This window comes from Copidosoma floridanum, unplaced genomic scaffold (assembly GCF_036245765.1).
Source record: "Copidosoma floridanum isolate Cflo_tuat_1 unplaced genomic scaffold, Cflo_Japanese_pri ptg000021l, whole genome shotgun sequence".
Lineage (NCBI taxonomy): Eukaryota > Metazoa > Arthropoda > Insecta > Hymenoptera > Encyrtidae > Copidosoma > Copidosoma floridanum.
In genome coordinates this window covers 15,993,803-16,010,588 of record NW_028321898.1, presented here as the reverse complement: position 1 = coordinate 16,010,588, position 16,786 = coordinate 15,993,803, and the positions used below count along the sequence as shown (strand labels likewise).

At 32.4% G+C, this 16,786-nt stretch overlaps 1 protein-coding gene across 1 annotated transcript in view; it reads right to left on the bottom strand.

The window, feature by feature from the left end:
* The window catches only part of Coq6 (ubiquinone biosynthesis protein COQ6, mitochondrial), a 72,440-nt gene that overhangs the window by 15,470 nt on the left and 40,184 nt on the right, over positions 1-16,786 (bottom strand). The window contains exons 4-6 of the mRNA XM_023390980.2: positions 6,037-6,144; positions 2,054-2,116; positions 505-815 (exon numbers count right to left, since the gene is read on the bottom strand). Coding sequence (XP_023246748.2) covers positions 505-815; positions 2,054-2,116; positions 6,037-6,144 — 482 coding nt within the window. The remainder of the gene's footprint in view (positions 1-504; positions 816-2,053; positions 2,117-6,036; positions 6,145-16,786) is intronic.

Genomic DNA, 16,786 nt, shown 5'->3' with positions numbered 1-16,786 from the left:
ATGCAGCTGAATACATTCCGTTGAATTAAGTTAAAAATAGAATTAAATTAATCTGAAAATTTAATTTTTTTTTAAAGAAGACTAGGCACACCTAAGTGAAAAAAATAAACTAAGACTAACTATTTATTACTATTTTTCATGTAAATGCATTAAAAATTTTTTTTTTAAATCAGCCTCTATAGATAAATAAAGTCAGTCCTCGAGTCAGTCTTTATTCATTATTACTCCACATTCTAAGTTATGAAACATCACAAGTTTTTTAGAACTTTAGATAAAAATATGAAATTTGTAGTTTTACTTTATTTTAAAAGTTGTGGAAGACCTTATAAAGAAATATAGCGTAAGTGCAGTTTAGATGTGGTGTAAATTTTAATGCTTGTTAAAAACTATACAAAAAAAATATAAAAAGTCAAGCAAAATAACGAGCTGAGCTTTTAAGAATGAATTAAGAAATTTATCATTTATGTACTCAACAACCCCTTACACTACAATTTTTTTACTTACCCAATCAAAGCAACTCCAGGCTGTACATAATGTACCGCGTGACCAAACCCAAGTGGAAACGCTGCACGTGATCCTTCAATAAGCCCAGCTATTGATGGTTGCAACTGTCTACAGACTCCAGCATGTAGTTGAAAACTTTCAAGCAATTGTTGTAAAGCTTTCATCCCACCTTCTACGATACCATCTTTTGGATACACTTTCCACAAAGCATCATTTAAATTGTCAATAAACTCTTCTTCAGGAACTTCTAATAATCGTTTTGCTTCATCCGTTTTCATAGACCATACAAGAGAACTTTGCGAGTCTGATAACTGCAAATATTATATATTCACTCAGTGTGATTCATCATTAAATAAAATTTTACTTTAACATAACACTTTAATGGAAAAAAAAAATACTAATAACTTAGTAAATTAAAATAATAATAAAAATAATATATATATTAATGTTATTAATCAATGGATGAATAAAAATAATAGAGAAATTCCAGTAAAAATTACCATTTTGCACAATAAATTGGATGCGAGCTGGTAACAAAAAAAAATTATAATTTTTAACAGTAAAGATTATTGTTTTAACAGTAAAAACTATAGTTTAAATAGTTAGAATTATGGTTGGAACAGTAAAAATTATCATGCTGGAACAGTAAATCTTAAAAGAATTGATTAATAAATGTTACTTTCCTGCATGAAAATTTTTACTGTTCTTGCCTTAATTTTTACTATTTAAACCATAATTTTAACGGATTAAGCAATAATAATTATTTTAATATACAATATTAGAATGATGTATTATTATTTAATGTACAATAATAAATAATAATCTTTACTGTTAAAAACAATGATATTTTTTTTCCACTTGCATTCAATTTACTGTGCAGAATGGTAATTTTTGCTGGAATTTCTTAGGATTAGGATCTAATGTCTTCTTAAAATCTTTAATTTTTTGTATTTAATAAATCCTGAAAAGCATTGCATGCATTCAAATATCACTTATTATTTTAAAATATTTTGAGTGATTGTCTAATATTTAAATGAAGTCTTTTCGTTTATTAGTGAGAAAATAGTGTATCAATAACGTTCATTAGTTTTAAACATTATTACAATGAGTAATATTTGGCTTGACTTCGAGTTCGACTATCGAATCAATCTATATCTCTGATGACTCACGATTGACTCAAAAGTCTGAACTTTTTGGTCTTGAAGAATTTTGTTATAAATTATTAGTGTAAAGCCACAGAGATTTGATAACTTTAAAAATTTGAAAAAAAGCGTCATCTGCTGCTCAAACTTGCATGTCATGTGGCTATGTCACGCAACTTGATACCAAATAAATGCGCAATCAGCACTAGTAAGTGCATCCTATTGTCACGCCGTAAGAACTTACCTACTTTAAAGAAACACAGAACTGAAATTTTTATATAAAAAAATAAGTGTTGACAGATGCAACATAATCTTCTAATCGTAGCAAACATCAGTGCGCTCACTTCATAATATATGCATAACTAGAGATAAAAACATACTTTTAGTAAAATGAGTTTTCAACTTACTGGTAAAAGAGCAACAGGTCCACCAGGTAAGAATCTCTGCCATGCAACAACGTTTTCAGTTGACTGAAAAAAAAAATTTGATAAAGAATTACGTTAGAAGTTTGAAAATATTCAGACAAAAAAACAGTTACATTAATAATGTTGAGCATAATAACTTGTATGAACGAAAAATGTTAATTTTTTTCAAACTATTCTGGTAGTAAATATTCACATAAATGGCGTCAGATCTATGAAGAATTTCAGTGCATGAAAATAATTATATTGAACTTATTACATATAATTTAAGTAGAAAACTAGCGATTTTTATTGCACTTGAAAGCATTCATTTATCAGTTGTGATATTTTGAGGAATAAAAAACTAATAATACTGATTTTACATAAAAGTAAAAGGTCGTGGAATTTTGAAGTGTTTAATTCATAATTTCTTGATAACTATTTAAGTCTTTATATTGTTGCAATAAAATGTTTTAGTTGTAGGTATTAGTGCATTATTATCAAGTAAAATCAGAATCTTTAAAGGGTCAAGTTATATTTTGTTTTGGCACAGCATAGTTTTTGTCTGCCACTCGTAGTGTTACAATTCTGAGTACTCGTACGGTAATGGAATCAAACTCACTAATTTTTATTTCAAATTTGAACTAAGTATAAGTGAATCTTCCATTTAATACATTGAAAAATGCCCTAACATTGTTGTATGCATATAATAAAAATTGGTATTAATGTATTTAATGCAAGTAGTACAAATCAAAAGTACACACAGCACAATTTCATCCTGTCAATGTACGAGTACTAAACGATATAATACTACGTGTGTTATACAAAAAGTGCCGATACAAAAGCATACTTTACCTTTTCTAGACTTAAATTTCACAAATTTTCTTGTGATTTGTTTAAAAAAACAGTTTATTGCAACTGTATAAAGACTTCAGGAGTTATTAAAAAATTTTTAATTTAAGACATCAGATATACCTGAACTATTGTTTTTGTTGAAAGTTGAATTTTTGAGGGATATAACTTTTGAGGAAAAAACCTTTTATTGATATTTATACACTGAGAGAAAAATTTGTTTACGATCAACGAACACGTCACTTAATAGAAAATTAATTTACAAGTACTCTATAAGTTTTTAAATTTTAAATGCACACATACGGCATATTCATATCACTGTAAAAAATAACCTGAAATTTTATGTGAATGTAATGTACAATTATTGAAATAATTTAATGTTTTTGAGTACAAAATTTATTATTATTATTATTTATTATAACACAAAATTTTATGTGCGTAGATAAAAATTTCATAAATTAGTACTCTAATTATACTTAATGGAAAAAATTAAAAAATATGTTGATTTGGCAATCAATTTAATAAAAATAAAAGCCAATTTTATGTTTTTATACATTAAGTAATAAGAAAAAAATAAAATTTAATTTTTCAGCATAAAAAATAGACAGATGGACCTGTACATTATGTATTTTGTGACACTCTTAAAAAGTTTAATAAAATACCATAAACATAAAAATTAATTTCTTGAAGTGTTCTGATTTACGAATCAATTCCATATCTTTGCATAAAATGTAAAACGTTTTTTTATCACATTTCATAATTAATATTTGAAATTTTTTATAGATTTCTAAATTTTACAACAATGCACATATGTATTAGTTTTTGTTAACAATCGTATTAAAAATCATCAAAGTAAACATTAAATTTAGTCTTCATTCGATAATATTTTATTAGAAGTTAAAAAAAATAATTATTCAAACCTGCGTATCAAATTTTATGTTAGCATGTATTAAATATTTAGTAAAATAACACGAATTTTTTTTATGATTATTAGCAGAAAATTTTCTTTTTGCAAACAAGTTTCATTTAATTTTCTGGAATTTAAGTCACTTTTTTAATCACTTTTTACGAATGATAGTTGCAAAAAAATTTTATGCAAATCTGATTTAAATTTTATTAAATATTTTATAATTTCTTACATTATAAATTTTTAATGTGATATAAAAAAATACAACTGTATGTACTACTACTGAATTTCATTTAATTAAACGAATTTCAAAAAAAATTTAATGCATTTCACATACTAAAAATGTACTTTAAAACGTAACAAAATATTACAGAAATATTATAAGATTTCCTTATCAATACACTAAAAATAACGTTAATGTTCATAAAATCATGATAAAAAGAACATGAAATATTATGTTCTGCATTTAATTAATTAAATCGAGGATACGTATATTAATATTATACTTACAGTATCTTGAATATAAAAAAAACCAAACCACGAAGTACATTTTTCATATGTGCATTGAATTAATAGCATTTCACTTCATGACAGAAATAAATTTAATATAAGAACTCGGGAAATACTTATCGCATTAAATATTGAATGCATAAATAATACAACTGTATCTGCACATGGCAAAAATGATAAGTAAATGTTATTCAAATTCTTTCACTTTAAAAAAATTAATAATTAAGTCAAAATGTCTTGTAACCTTTACGTAAATTTGCTTGTAATAGGCAAGTACAAGTTCTTAAATTGGGATGGTCATGGTTGGCGATAGCTCAATGGTTAGGGTGATGAACTTCTACCCAGGAGGACCAAGGTTCAAATCTTGAGCGGTGCAGAATTTTTATAATATAACTTTTCTGTTACAGCTCGTCTATGATATTCCAGTGTCTTTTATACTAAAGTAGTTGTAAATTAAAGAACTTAAGTATTATTTCATAATTAAATAATTCATTCTATAGTAAAACAAGATTTTAACCATAGAAACTCTGTGACCATACACCAAAATAAGACCTATAACTCGTAATGAACAGAAGAGATGTAGTTATGACTCCTGATTTACTGCACTACAATAAAACGTTGTTAGTTTACGTTCCTAAAAATTTTGATTACAGGCATCGAAACGATGTGATGTGCAGTCATGAAACTTGTTTCCAGTTTGCATTAAATTTTATGTAAAATGTAATAAAAAGGTCATATGGATAGTGTAATATTTATCTTTATTAAATTTATTATATGACATGATATTTTAGGCATAAACCACAAAAAAATTTTAATGAACGATTATGAAAGTTGTTTCCAGTGCAATTTCATGAAATTTACTGTAAATATTTTTAACAGTGTAGTTAACATGTCATAGTTACGTTAAACCTGCGCCATGTCAGATGGCATCATGCGACGGAGCGAAAAGCTGAATTTTTGATATTATTACATCAATCGCAATTCATAAAAACGGTATGAATTTTTTTTTATACAAGGAATGTATTATGATATTTTTTAATATGCTTATCAATAGTTATGAAATTTTTTCTCTTTTTTCGACGAAAAACGCTATTTTTGCGTGATTTCAGGGAAAAAAGTGCAATATAACATTAATGCACAAATAATTATAACATAAAAACATGCAACATGCACATTCGATCGAAGAAAATCTTATATAAAATGTCGAAATTTACATTTTTGTTTGTACAACATTGTTCAATTAGGTCTGAAGAATACGTGTAGGAGTTTTGAGGTTATAATATTGAGTGAAAGACATTTGGGGAGCTACTTAGAAAAATACACTGGCTCCGTTATTTACAACTTAAGCAAAGTATCTCCCCAAATGTTTTTCGTACAATATTATAACCTTAAAATTCATACACGTATTTTTGAGACCTTATTGAACAATGTTGTACGAACAAAAATGTAAATTTCGAAAATTCATAACAGACTTACTATGATCGAATGTGCGTATTGCATGTTTTTAGGTTAGAATTATTTGTGCATTAAAGATAATATTTTAGATTATCAGATAAATACTCTTGTGACATAGACACTATGAGGAATGTATGTGATTTTTTTCCGAACCATTTTATGTTTTCATGTCAGAGTACGGACGAGTTGAATATATAATGCCACTTTGGCATTATTAAATAAAGTATTATGACGTATCGATAAAAATAATGAACCGTATCCATACCTCTGACAACTTAACAGTGGCTACGATGGCCATCTGGTCATAGTCCCAGTCAACATATTTGACGCCCATTGCCTGGCGAACTATTGATCTCTGCCCATCAGCACCAATCTAGAAAAAGGAAATGAAAATGTAGTATTAATGATGTACTTTAAAACATTATGTAAAATAGTTTAACCAATTATAAAAATAACAGTAATATTGACGAAAAAAAAACTACAACAACGAGGAATTCTCTGGAAGTGCGGAAATACAACACAAAAAAGTCACCGAGAACAACGATGTCAAACAAAAAACCAAAGTAGGCCTAGGAAGAATGCCATGGTGGGCTGTCTATCACAGCTCGATCAAGAATACTATACAGCCAGAATCGAGAATGCTGCACATAAAAACTATTAAAAAACAACTGCAATCATCATAATGGTCCGTAATGCATAATTTAAAATACAAAAGTTACACCAATATTTTAATGTTTATTATAATTAATTAAACACGCCAAAGCCAGTAACATAATTTTGTCCATGACAAAGCAGAACGATAAGCTAGTCGGTACAATAACACAAGTATGACGCAAGTGACTGTTAATGACGTTTTTATGGGGTCATGTAAGCATATTACTCTCTTCTTTATTAATAAATTGTATATATCTGACAATTCGAACAGAATAAAACACTGAATATTCTATTGTCAATCGTACATTGAGTCCTTGTTAATCCAGCAAGCCTGTACTTTTCTCTCACCATGGGCTGTACGATCGCTTTTTTCATCACCACCAACGACTTGTACACAATAAATACGTAGTACAAAAACAAAAAAGTAAAACTGGAAGTACAATCAATACCAGAAAGGATGACGCACATCTAAAAATAGCTGATTTTGTCAGTATAGAATCTAGAATGAGCGTCTTACCTTAAATCCATAACTTAAAAGAAAAATACCAAACATCGTTTTCTATGTTAACATATTATTAACCAATACATAGGGCAAAATGTATGTATTAGTAAGTTGAGTAAGCAATAATACCATACCATTTTTGCTGCTTAGGTACCGCAACTAAGTCTTGCCAAAGATTTGCTACCCAAGAATTGCTAAAGTACCGCACATGTGTTGCCGATGTCTTCCCAAGTACTATCTAAGTACCATCAAAGTTTCAGTCTAGTACCACTGATGTACTGCCCAAGTATTGCTGCTCAAGTGCTACCTAAGTGCCGCTAAAGTTATTTTTAAGTACCACTACAGAAGTGCCGACTAAGTACCGTCGAAGTGCCACCGAAGTACCACCCAAATACTGCTCAAGTACCGCTTCTTTTATGCCACTTAAGTACCGATGCTCAAAGGTTGCCAACGTGCCACTGCACTAGTACCACTTTAGTACCATCGATGTCCCGTTCAAATACTGCTCAAGTACAGTCCATGTGCCACTTAAGTCCGCTGCAAGTTTATTTTACGTGATACAGGTAAAATGAACTCATAAGAACATCTTTAACATTGTCCAACCAACGACAAATTTTTTTGTGATTGTTTCCGTAATCAGCAACCCAAAATACTTCTAATGCAAAAAGCATCTTTGGACCATCAATTGTCTACTACAGAGCTCCGTCGACTGGCTGATCGCGACGTCACGCCACCGCCGCTTATGCAAAAAGTACCCTTTTAGAACGAAGTTCTTTATGTCGCGTTACTCGGGGGGCTGGAATTTTAAAACCGACAGATTTTTTTTTTTGAATCAGAAATCTCTTCCTCTCAAGTTTCCCTTCTTACCCCGTCCCCCTCACCTATATACACTTCCCCTCTCCCCACTATATATGTATATCTGCCAACCGTGCCGTGTTACACTTCTGCACACGTTTACCCACTATTCCCCCTCACACTCCCAAGTAATGAATTTTTTAACAAATTTTAATTTTATTTTCCCACAGTAATTTTTCTTTCACTTTAAACTTTCTTCTTTTACAATTCTGAAAAAAAAAAAAAAAAAAAAAAAAAAAAAAAAAAAAAAAACATTTTCCATTAAAGAGATTTGAATCTCTCCACCTCCTGCATATGAGTCCTGTACCTTACCCACTCTGCTACGAGCGCTGCTGGCTATAGAAACTCGGTTTCTTGTACTTATCGTGTGGTTCGTAACTATAATATTCCATTTTTATATGCATTCACTGATACTACATTTAATTCCTGATAAATTATGAATTTGTTTTCTAAATAATCCATCTAAAAAAAAAAAAAAAAAAAAAAAAAAAATTTAAATAGCATAAATATGGTTATGTAGATTAAATATAATAAGGCGCGTTATTACGCATCCAATATTTGTATGTAATGCATTTGATGCATAAAATACCGACCGATTTTTATTAAACCTGAGGTTTTTTTGGCATTACAGTAATGCTAATAATTACTGTTATAAATAAAAAAAAGTAATGAAATTAAATATGAAAAAAAAGAAACGGAATATGAAAAAATGAAATATGAAAAAAAATTATAATAAAATTAAATGATATTTGGACAAATAAAATGTTATATTAAAAAATAATGAAATGAAATATGAAAAAAGAAATGAAATAAAGAAAATACAAAAGAATGAATATAAATAGAAAAACAAAAAAAAAGAAATAAAGGAAATACAAAAAATGGATAAAAAAAGTAATGAAATTAAATATGAAAAAAAATAAAACAAGAAATAAAAAAAAAAAAAAAAAAAAAAAAATAACAAACCAGGGGGGATAAATGGGTCATGGGACCCACGGTAAGAACGAAGTTCTTTAAACATGACATGAGTATAAAAACACAATTTCTCAGGTGACAAGGGGGTCGCCAAACCCATAGAAAGAACGAAGCTCTCTAAACGTTAGTACTGCATTCATGTAGTTCACTAAACAAAAACTTGAAAAACGAATAAAAAAATAAAATAAAAAAAATAGTTCAGTACTCACGATGGTTTAACTTCGTGAGTACTGTATTCATGCACGACGTTCTCACGAAGTTCAACCATCGTGAGTACTGAACTATTTTTTTTATTTTTTTTTCTTATTCGTTTTTCAAGTTTTTGTTTAGTGAACTACATGAATGCAGTACTAACGTTTAGAGAGCTTCGTTCTTTCTATGGGTTTGGCGACCCCCTTGTCACCTGAGAAATTGTGTTTTTATACTCATGTCATGTTTAAAGAACTTCGTTCTTACCGTGGGTCCCATGACCCATTTATCCCCCCTGGTTTGTTATTTTTTTTTTTATTGATTGATGAAACAGGTGGACATGTTAACGATCTGAAAATTTGGATATTGGCAATTTAACTCCCTCTTAACACGTTGGAACCCAAATTATAACCTTTTTTAAAAATTTAACCCCCCTCCCAGTCTTAGTAACAAAAGGTCACTTTTTTCAAATGTCGACGGTTTGCAAAAATTTACAACATTTCAATCTGTAAATTTAACTGTAGTTTTAAGACCATAATACTGACAACATATTATAATTTTACCTCTGTAGCATTATCAGAACGCGAGATATCAAATAACAAAGTTTTGCAAAAAAAAGGTTTTCTTGCAATTTGCGAGCAATCCGCTAGTCCGATACTTTTTATTTAGGGCCCATTCTCTTCATTCTTTTATCGTGCAGTCAGGGGTCAATAAACACCAGTATAATGTGTGCAATAAACTATTTTGTAAAATGCTTTTCTGTTTTTATAGTAACTCCTAGATGTCATTGTCAACATGAAAAAAAAAAACAGTTTCTCTGAATGATTGCACAACGAAAAAAAGTGAAACAACAAAGACACTTAAAATTTGACATCGAAGACACTCACTGGTGTGGTATTCGTAATCAGCAAACTCAAAACCCTATACAAAAGTACCTATATCGGCCCATTATCCTGCATCTCCAGGAGATGGCATAGATACTGTCTTTCCTGGGCTGCAGATACCCCGAAAACACTCGGTGCTGTGGTATTCGTGACCAGATACCTTATAAACCCCACGAGAAATTATCTATATCTGGCATTGTTCTGCAACTCCAGTACATTACGTAGATACTGTCCACTCTGAGCTCCAGGTACCTCGGAGACACTTGCTGGCGTGGTATTCCTGATCGCCAACCCAAAAACCCCGGAGAAAGTACTTATGTCGGGTATTGTCCTGCAACTCCAGGTTAATACTATCTACCCTGGCCTCTAGGTGACCCAGAGACACTCGCTAACGTGGTATTCGTGATTAGCGATCTTATAAGCTTTCGAGCAATGACAATCGCCTCATTTGCTTCATTATTCATCGATTTGTATTGTCATTGCATTTTGCTTTAAGATGAACTTCGAAACTAATAAACATGAATTACTGCACCCTATAAGACGGTACTGCCATATTACAAAGCATGGCGAATTACGGCGTAGGTACGGCTTACCCTATTGATCGATAATTTGGTTATGGTACGACTGCAGCTAGTCGTCATTATGACTCGATGTTTGGAGCATTACAAGTTTATTTAACTGATTCCTTGCAAAAGCCTATTCATTTTAATAGCTATGATAAAGTGTATTCCGCGTTAAAACTCAACGAAAAACACGAAAAACATAATCAATTTAATATTTAGACAATATTCGTGAAAATTATTTTTTTATTTTTTTAACTACGATCCTCACATTATTTGTATTAATTTCATTGAAAAAAGCATCCTCAAATTACTCTAAAACGACATTTCTGATAGAATATTATTGCTTACTTAATTTACCATAGGCTGTCCATATTTCTTATATATAATGTTTTTTTTAAGTATTATAATCACGTTTATTTTTTACCTACTTTAATGCTGCATACATATTTAAAAAGTTATCTCTAATGTAAATATACCGAGTGACCAGTTTGGAGCGAAACAACTTTGAAAGGTAATATCTCTGGACAGGGTTATTGGATTGAGCCTAAATTAGGTTTCTATGGCTAATGATGCCTTAAAAATCGATTGGTACCATTAAAATTCAATTTGATGTGTAAACGGAAAAAATAAATTTTTTATTTTTTGAATTACGAGATAGAGTGAGGTTATCCGTAGTTTTAATGAAAGCCCTGAACACGACTATCGATATTCAACAGTTTTTATTATGAGTAGTTTTTTAGAAATAAAGTAATGAGCAGTTGAATACCTTTGTAATATCTCAGCGTTTGGTTAAGTTTACGGTATACACTACCGTGTAGATGTCTGACTCGTTCGTTATCGCTATCACTGAAAAAATTCTATTGCCGTATTCAGCGCCATGAGTGGTGCGATAAACGTATTGTGCACATTCAGCGCATGTACTAAAAAATATACAGGGACATTCATAAGGACTTTAGGAGCCGGTAGGGTTTTATAGATTAAAAAATTACGAATTTGATGCCGTTCGTAGAATCTTTTTAAGTCAATTCGTTTTAAAACTGGACGAGATCGAAAATGGACTATTTTGTCCCATAAAGAACACTCGATCTGATTGTTGTGGCGACAAGGCGGCAACTGCTACATAGGTATAGGCTTAGTGGTGGCGCGACCTAAGTGTTTTAAATATTTTTATCATCTGCATGTTTACTGCGCGTGACAGCTGTTGCAATGCAGCCAGCCGCATGCACTAACATCGTTGTTCTTACAAAAAACTAATTGTTTTTCTACTGCTGTCTTCGAATCTTTGAGGAGAAACTTGGTCCCTTGTTAGTTGCATGCTCAGAAAAATTTATGAATGTAGAACAGTTACAATTTTCAGCAGTATCATGTTCTGTTGTTGTTTTTTTTCCTGTTTTTTAAATGATGTTCTTTATTTATACATGATAATACACAAATTTGAGCGCTGCAATTTCAGTACATTCAAACTAACGTTAGTCTGCATTCACTAAACTGTCACAAATTGTCAAAAAATTTAACTCATTACATCATTACAAGTTTAAAGTCCAACATTACAAGCTTAAATACAATATTTTATTCGTGATTAATATTTGTGAAAATGGATTTTTGTTTGGTGTTTTGGGACGGGCCATCAGGAGAATATAGCGTCTTACCCAGTGATCATACGAAATTTGTAAATAACAAATGGTTTGGAAAATGGGGAGAAAAATATTTTCCGATGAAAATATTGATGCGGAGCAGTAAGTGATTCGTAGTTTTTATAAATCAATAGTTTTTATAAATCAAATTTAACATAAAATCTCGCAGAAGATGAAAAGTATCTTGATGGCCTGGAAGTTACGAAAGACCGGTGTATTATTGATACCCAAACTAATAAAGGTAAATAAAAATCAATTTAATAAATTATGTTTTAATAATATCAACGTAAGAGTTTAAGAGGACTTCGCAGTAACAAATTAAAGAGGTTAAAGTCACTTCGCGGTTTTACTTTTTTCTCCCAAAGCCAAGAGTGTCGTGTGTTTCTTCCAATTAAAATTTATTAGAATTAAAATTAAAATTTATTTACATGCTCATAATGCTGCAACATGCCCGTAATGTGTACACCGCTCAATAGGGTGTGGTGTAAGCCTCTCTCTCTCTCTCTCTCTCTCTCTCTTTTTTGCGACGTGTGCTCGATGATTATCAACCGAGGCGTGCACATACTATGTATTAGTGAGTCTTGGCTCAAGCCATCTAGGAGCTCTCAGCGATTCGGAATTGCGGGTTATAATTTGCTGCGTGTTGATCGGATCGGTAAGGGGGGTGGCGGAGTCGCTGTGTATGTGCACGAGTCTATTCAATGCCGAATTGTGGCGCGGTCGCTTCAGCCGGACGTCTATCGTAAGAGACCCGAGTTCCTCTTTGTGTCGATGCGCGTCGGTGCCGTGAAGTTTCTCGCGGCTGCGATGAACCGCACGACTTTACCGTGCTGCTGGGTGATTAAAATATTGACTAGACATGCTCTGCGCCGTCTACACCGCGTATTATACTCCCGAAATTTTTGTCCGAGTATTCGCTGGAGCCGCTGCCCTTTGGCCCTACATATCGTTCCTTGTTGTTGCGCTCAACGATCGACTACTTATGCGTCAGCGACTCCTCTCAAGTGTTATCCTTCGAACAAGTACACTACCCAAGCATCTTCAGGTACGACGCCTTGTTTGCGACTCTCACTTTCGCGGTTTTCGGTGGCAGCGGTACGGTAACTTTTCGCTCTTATCGCAGCTTTAATAGTGAGGAGTTTAAACACGACGTCACGAGTCACGAGAGGCCACTGTCTGTCAACCCTAATGAACTCAATAAATTTTTTGTGGGCTCGATTGCCGCACTCCCCTTGTCTGACGTGCTTCTTACTGTCCGGATTTGCTTCGGTGAGCGGTTCTTTTTCCAACATATAACTGTTTTTTCAGACCTGATCAACGCGATCTGTGCAGCGCATTCTAATGCTCGTGAAGTTGATAATATTCCGCTCGCGGCTCTTCGCCGTTGCCTGCTAGCCATTTTTGCTCAACATTTTCAAATGTTCCCTGCAGTCCAGGGTCTTTTTATCGCTATGGAAGCAGGCAATCGTCAGTCCAATACCAAAATGCTCACGCCCTGGCACCCACAGCGACTACAGGTCGATCATACTCTGCGTCGCATCGAAATTGCTTTAGTCTGTGGCATGGCAGCAGATTACCGGGTTCGTCGAGCGGAATCATATTTTGCATAAGTTGCAGTCGGGCTTTCGTAAGCAGCACAGTGAACACACTGCTCTCGTGAAGATAATCGAGGATGTGCGGCGGGCTGCGGACGTGGGCTGCGTCACGCTGCTATGTGTTTTAAGTTTCAAACGTTGGAGCCCAACAAAAATCCAAAAAAAAAAAAAAAATTGTTTTTGTCGTAAATAACCCAATAAATCAACGGCAAAAGGTGTATAATACCATGAAAAAAAAAAAAGAAATTGACATCTAACCAGTTTAAACATAATTATTAACAATCAGAGTAACATACGTATAAAACGTACACTAAGCACTACACCTCTCAGTAATACATGGTGAAAAAAATCCAAAATAAATATTTCTGCATACCTATGGTTGTAAAAAATAAATAAAGTACTTTATAGGGATCGAAAACATAACCTCAAAGAGTAATAAACTCCTGAAATTAAAAAAAAGTCAGAAAACAGACGTTTTTACGCTACCTACCCTCATTAGGGGCTGCAATAAATAAAAAAAGAACGGATATCCTTACATAGTACTCAAACTAGTTGCTCTGATTTTTTTTAGAATTAGGATACCTAACCTCACCGTGCAAAATGTCAGGAAATTCAAGAAAATAGCCTTTTTTTCTGCCATTTTCGGTCATAGTCAGCCATTAAGTGCCCGTACAGAGTCTGAATGATTTTTATTACTGTCTTTGTATCACATTTGGCACAAACAGTCATTTTTGGCTCTCGGAAACATAACCTCGTTTAGTTATGTGATCTCAATGATAGAAAAAATTTGAAAAAAAGACGTTTTTACGCTACCTACGTCCATAAGGGGCTGTGATGATTGTAAAACGTATAAGTATACTTATAAGGTACTGGAACTAGTTGCCCTGATTTTTTTCAGAATTAGGAAACCTAACCTTACCGTGCAAAATGTCAAGAAATTCAAGAAAATAGCCTTTTTTCTGCCATTTTCGGTCATAGTCAGCCATTAAGTGCCCGTACTGAGTCTAAATGATTTTTGTTGCTGTCTTTGTATCACATTTGGCACTAACAGTCATTTTTAGCTCTCGGAAACATAACCCCGTTTGCATATGTGATCTCAATGTTAGAAAAAATTCGGAAGAACGACGTTTTTACGCTACCTACGTCCATTAGGGGCTGCAATAAATGAAAAAAGTAAAGATATCCTAACAAGGTACTAAAACTAGTTGCCCTGATTTTTTTCAGAATTAGGATACCTAACCTCACCGTGCAAAATGTCAAGAAATTCAAGAAAATAGCCTTTTTTCTCCCATTTTCGGTCATAGTCAGCCATTAAGTGTCCGTACAGAGTCTAAATAATTTTCATTACTATCTTTGTATCACATTTGGTACTAACAGTCATTTTTAGCTCTCGGAAACATAACCCCGTTTAGTTCTGTGATCTAAATGTTAGACAAAATTCGAAAAAAAGACGTTTTCACGCTACCTACGTACATTAGGGGCTGCAATAAATGAAAAAAGTGAATATATCCTTACAAGGTACTAAAACTAGTTGCCCTCATTTTTTTTAAAATTAGGATACCTAACCTCACCGTGCAAAATTTCAATAAATTCAAGAAAATAGCCTTTTTTCTGCCATTTTCGGTCATAGTCAGCCATTAAGTGCCCGTACAGAGTCTGAATGATTTTTATTACTGTCTTTGTATTACATTTGGCACTAACAGTCATTTTTAGCTCTCGGAAACATAACCTCGTTTAGTTATGTGATCTCAATGTTAGAAAAAATTCGAAAAAAAGACGTTTTTACGCTACCTACGTCTATAAGGGGCTGCAATAAATAAAAAAAGTAAAGATATCCTTACAAGGTACTAAAACTAGTTGCCCTGATTTTTTTCAGAATTAGGATACCTAACCTCACCGTGCAAAATGTCAAGAAATTAAAGAAAATAGCCTTTTTTCTGCCATTTTTGGTCATAGTCAGCCATTAAGTGTCCGTACAGAGTCTAAATGATTTTTATTACTATCTTTGTATAACATTTGGTACTAACAGTCATTTTGAGCTCTCGGAAACATAACCCCGTATGGATAAGTGATCTCAATGTTAGAAAAAATTCGAAAGAGTTACGTTTTTACGCTGCCTACGTCCATTAGGGGCTGCGATGATTGTAAAGCGTATATATATTTTTATAAGGTACTAAAACTAAATGCTCTGATTTTTTTTATAATTAGGATACCTAACCTCACCGTGCAAAATGTCAATAAATTCAAGAAAACAGCCTTTTTTCTGCTATTTTCGGTCATAGTCAGCCATTAAGTGCCCGTACAGAGTCTGAATGATTTTTATTACTATCTTTGTATCACATTTGGTACTAACAGTCATTTTTAGCTCTCGGAAACATAACCCCGTTTAGTTCTGTGATCTAAATGTTAGACAAAATTCAAAAAAAAGACGTTTTTACGCTACCTCCGTACATTAGTTGCTGCGATGATTGTAAAACGTATATATATTTTTATAAGGTACTAAAACTAGTTGCTCTGATTTTTTTTATAATTAGGATACCTAACCTCACCGTGCAAAATGTCAATAAATTCAAGAAAATAGCCTTTTTTCTGCCATTTTCGGTCATAGTCAGCCATTAAGTGCCCGTACAGAGTCTGAATGATTTTTATTACTGTCTTTGTATTACATTTGGCACTAACAGTCATTTTTAGCTCTCGGAAACATAACCCCGTTTGCATATGTGATCTCAATGTTAGAAAAAATTCGGAAGAACGACGTTTTTACGCTACCTACGTCCATTAGGGGCTGCAATAAATGAAAAAAGTAAAGATATCCTTACAAGGTACTAAAACTAGTTGCCCTGATTTTTTTAAGAATTAGGATACCTAACCTCACCGTGCAAAATGTCAAGAAATTCAAGAAAATAGCCTTTTTTCTCCCATTTTCGGTCATAGTCAGCCATTAAGTGTCCGTACAGAGTCTAAATGATTTTTATTACTATCTTTGTATCACATTTGGTACTAACAGTCATTTTTAGCTCTCGGAAACATAACCCCGTTTAGTTCTGTGATCTAAATGTTAGACAAAATTCAAAAAAAAGACGTTTTTACGCTACCTCCGTACATTAGGGGCTGCAATAAATAAAAAAAGTAAAGATATCCTTACAAGGTACTAAAACTAGTTGCCC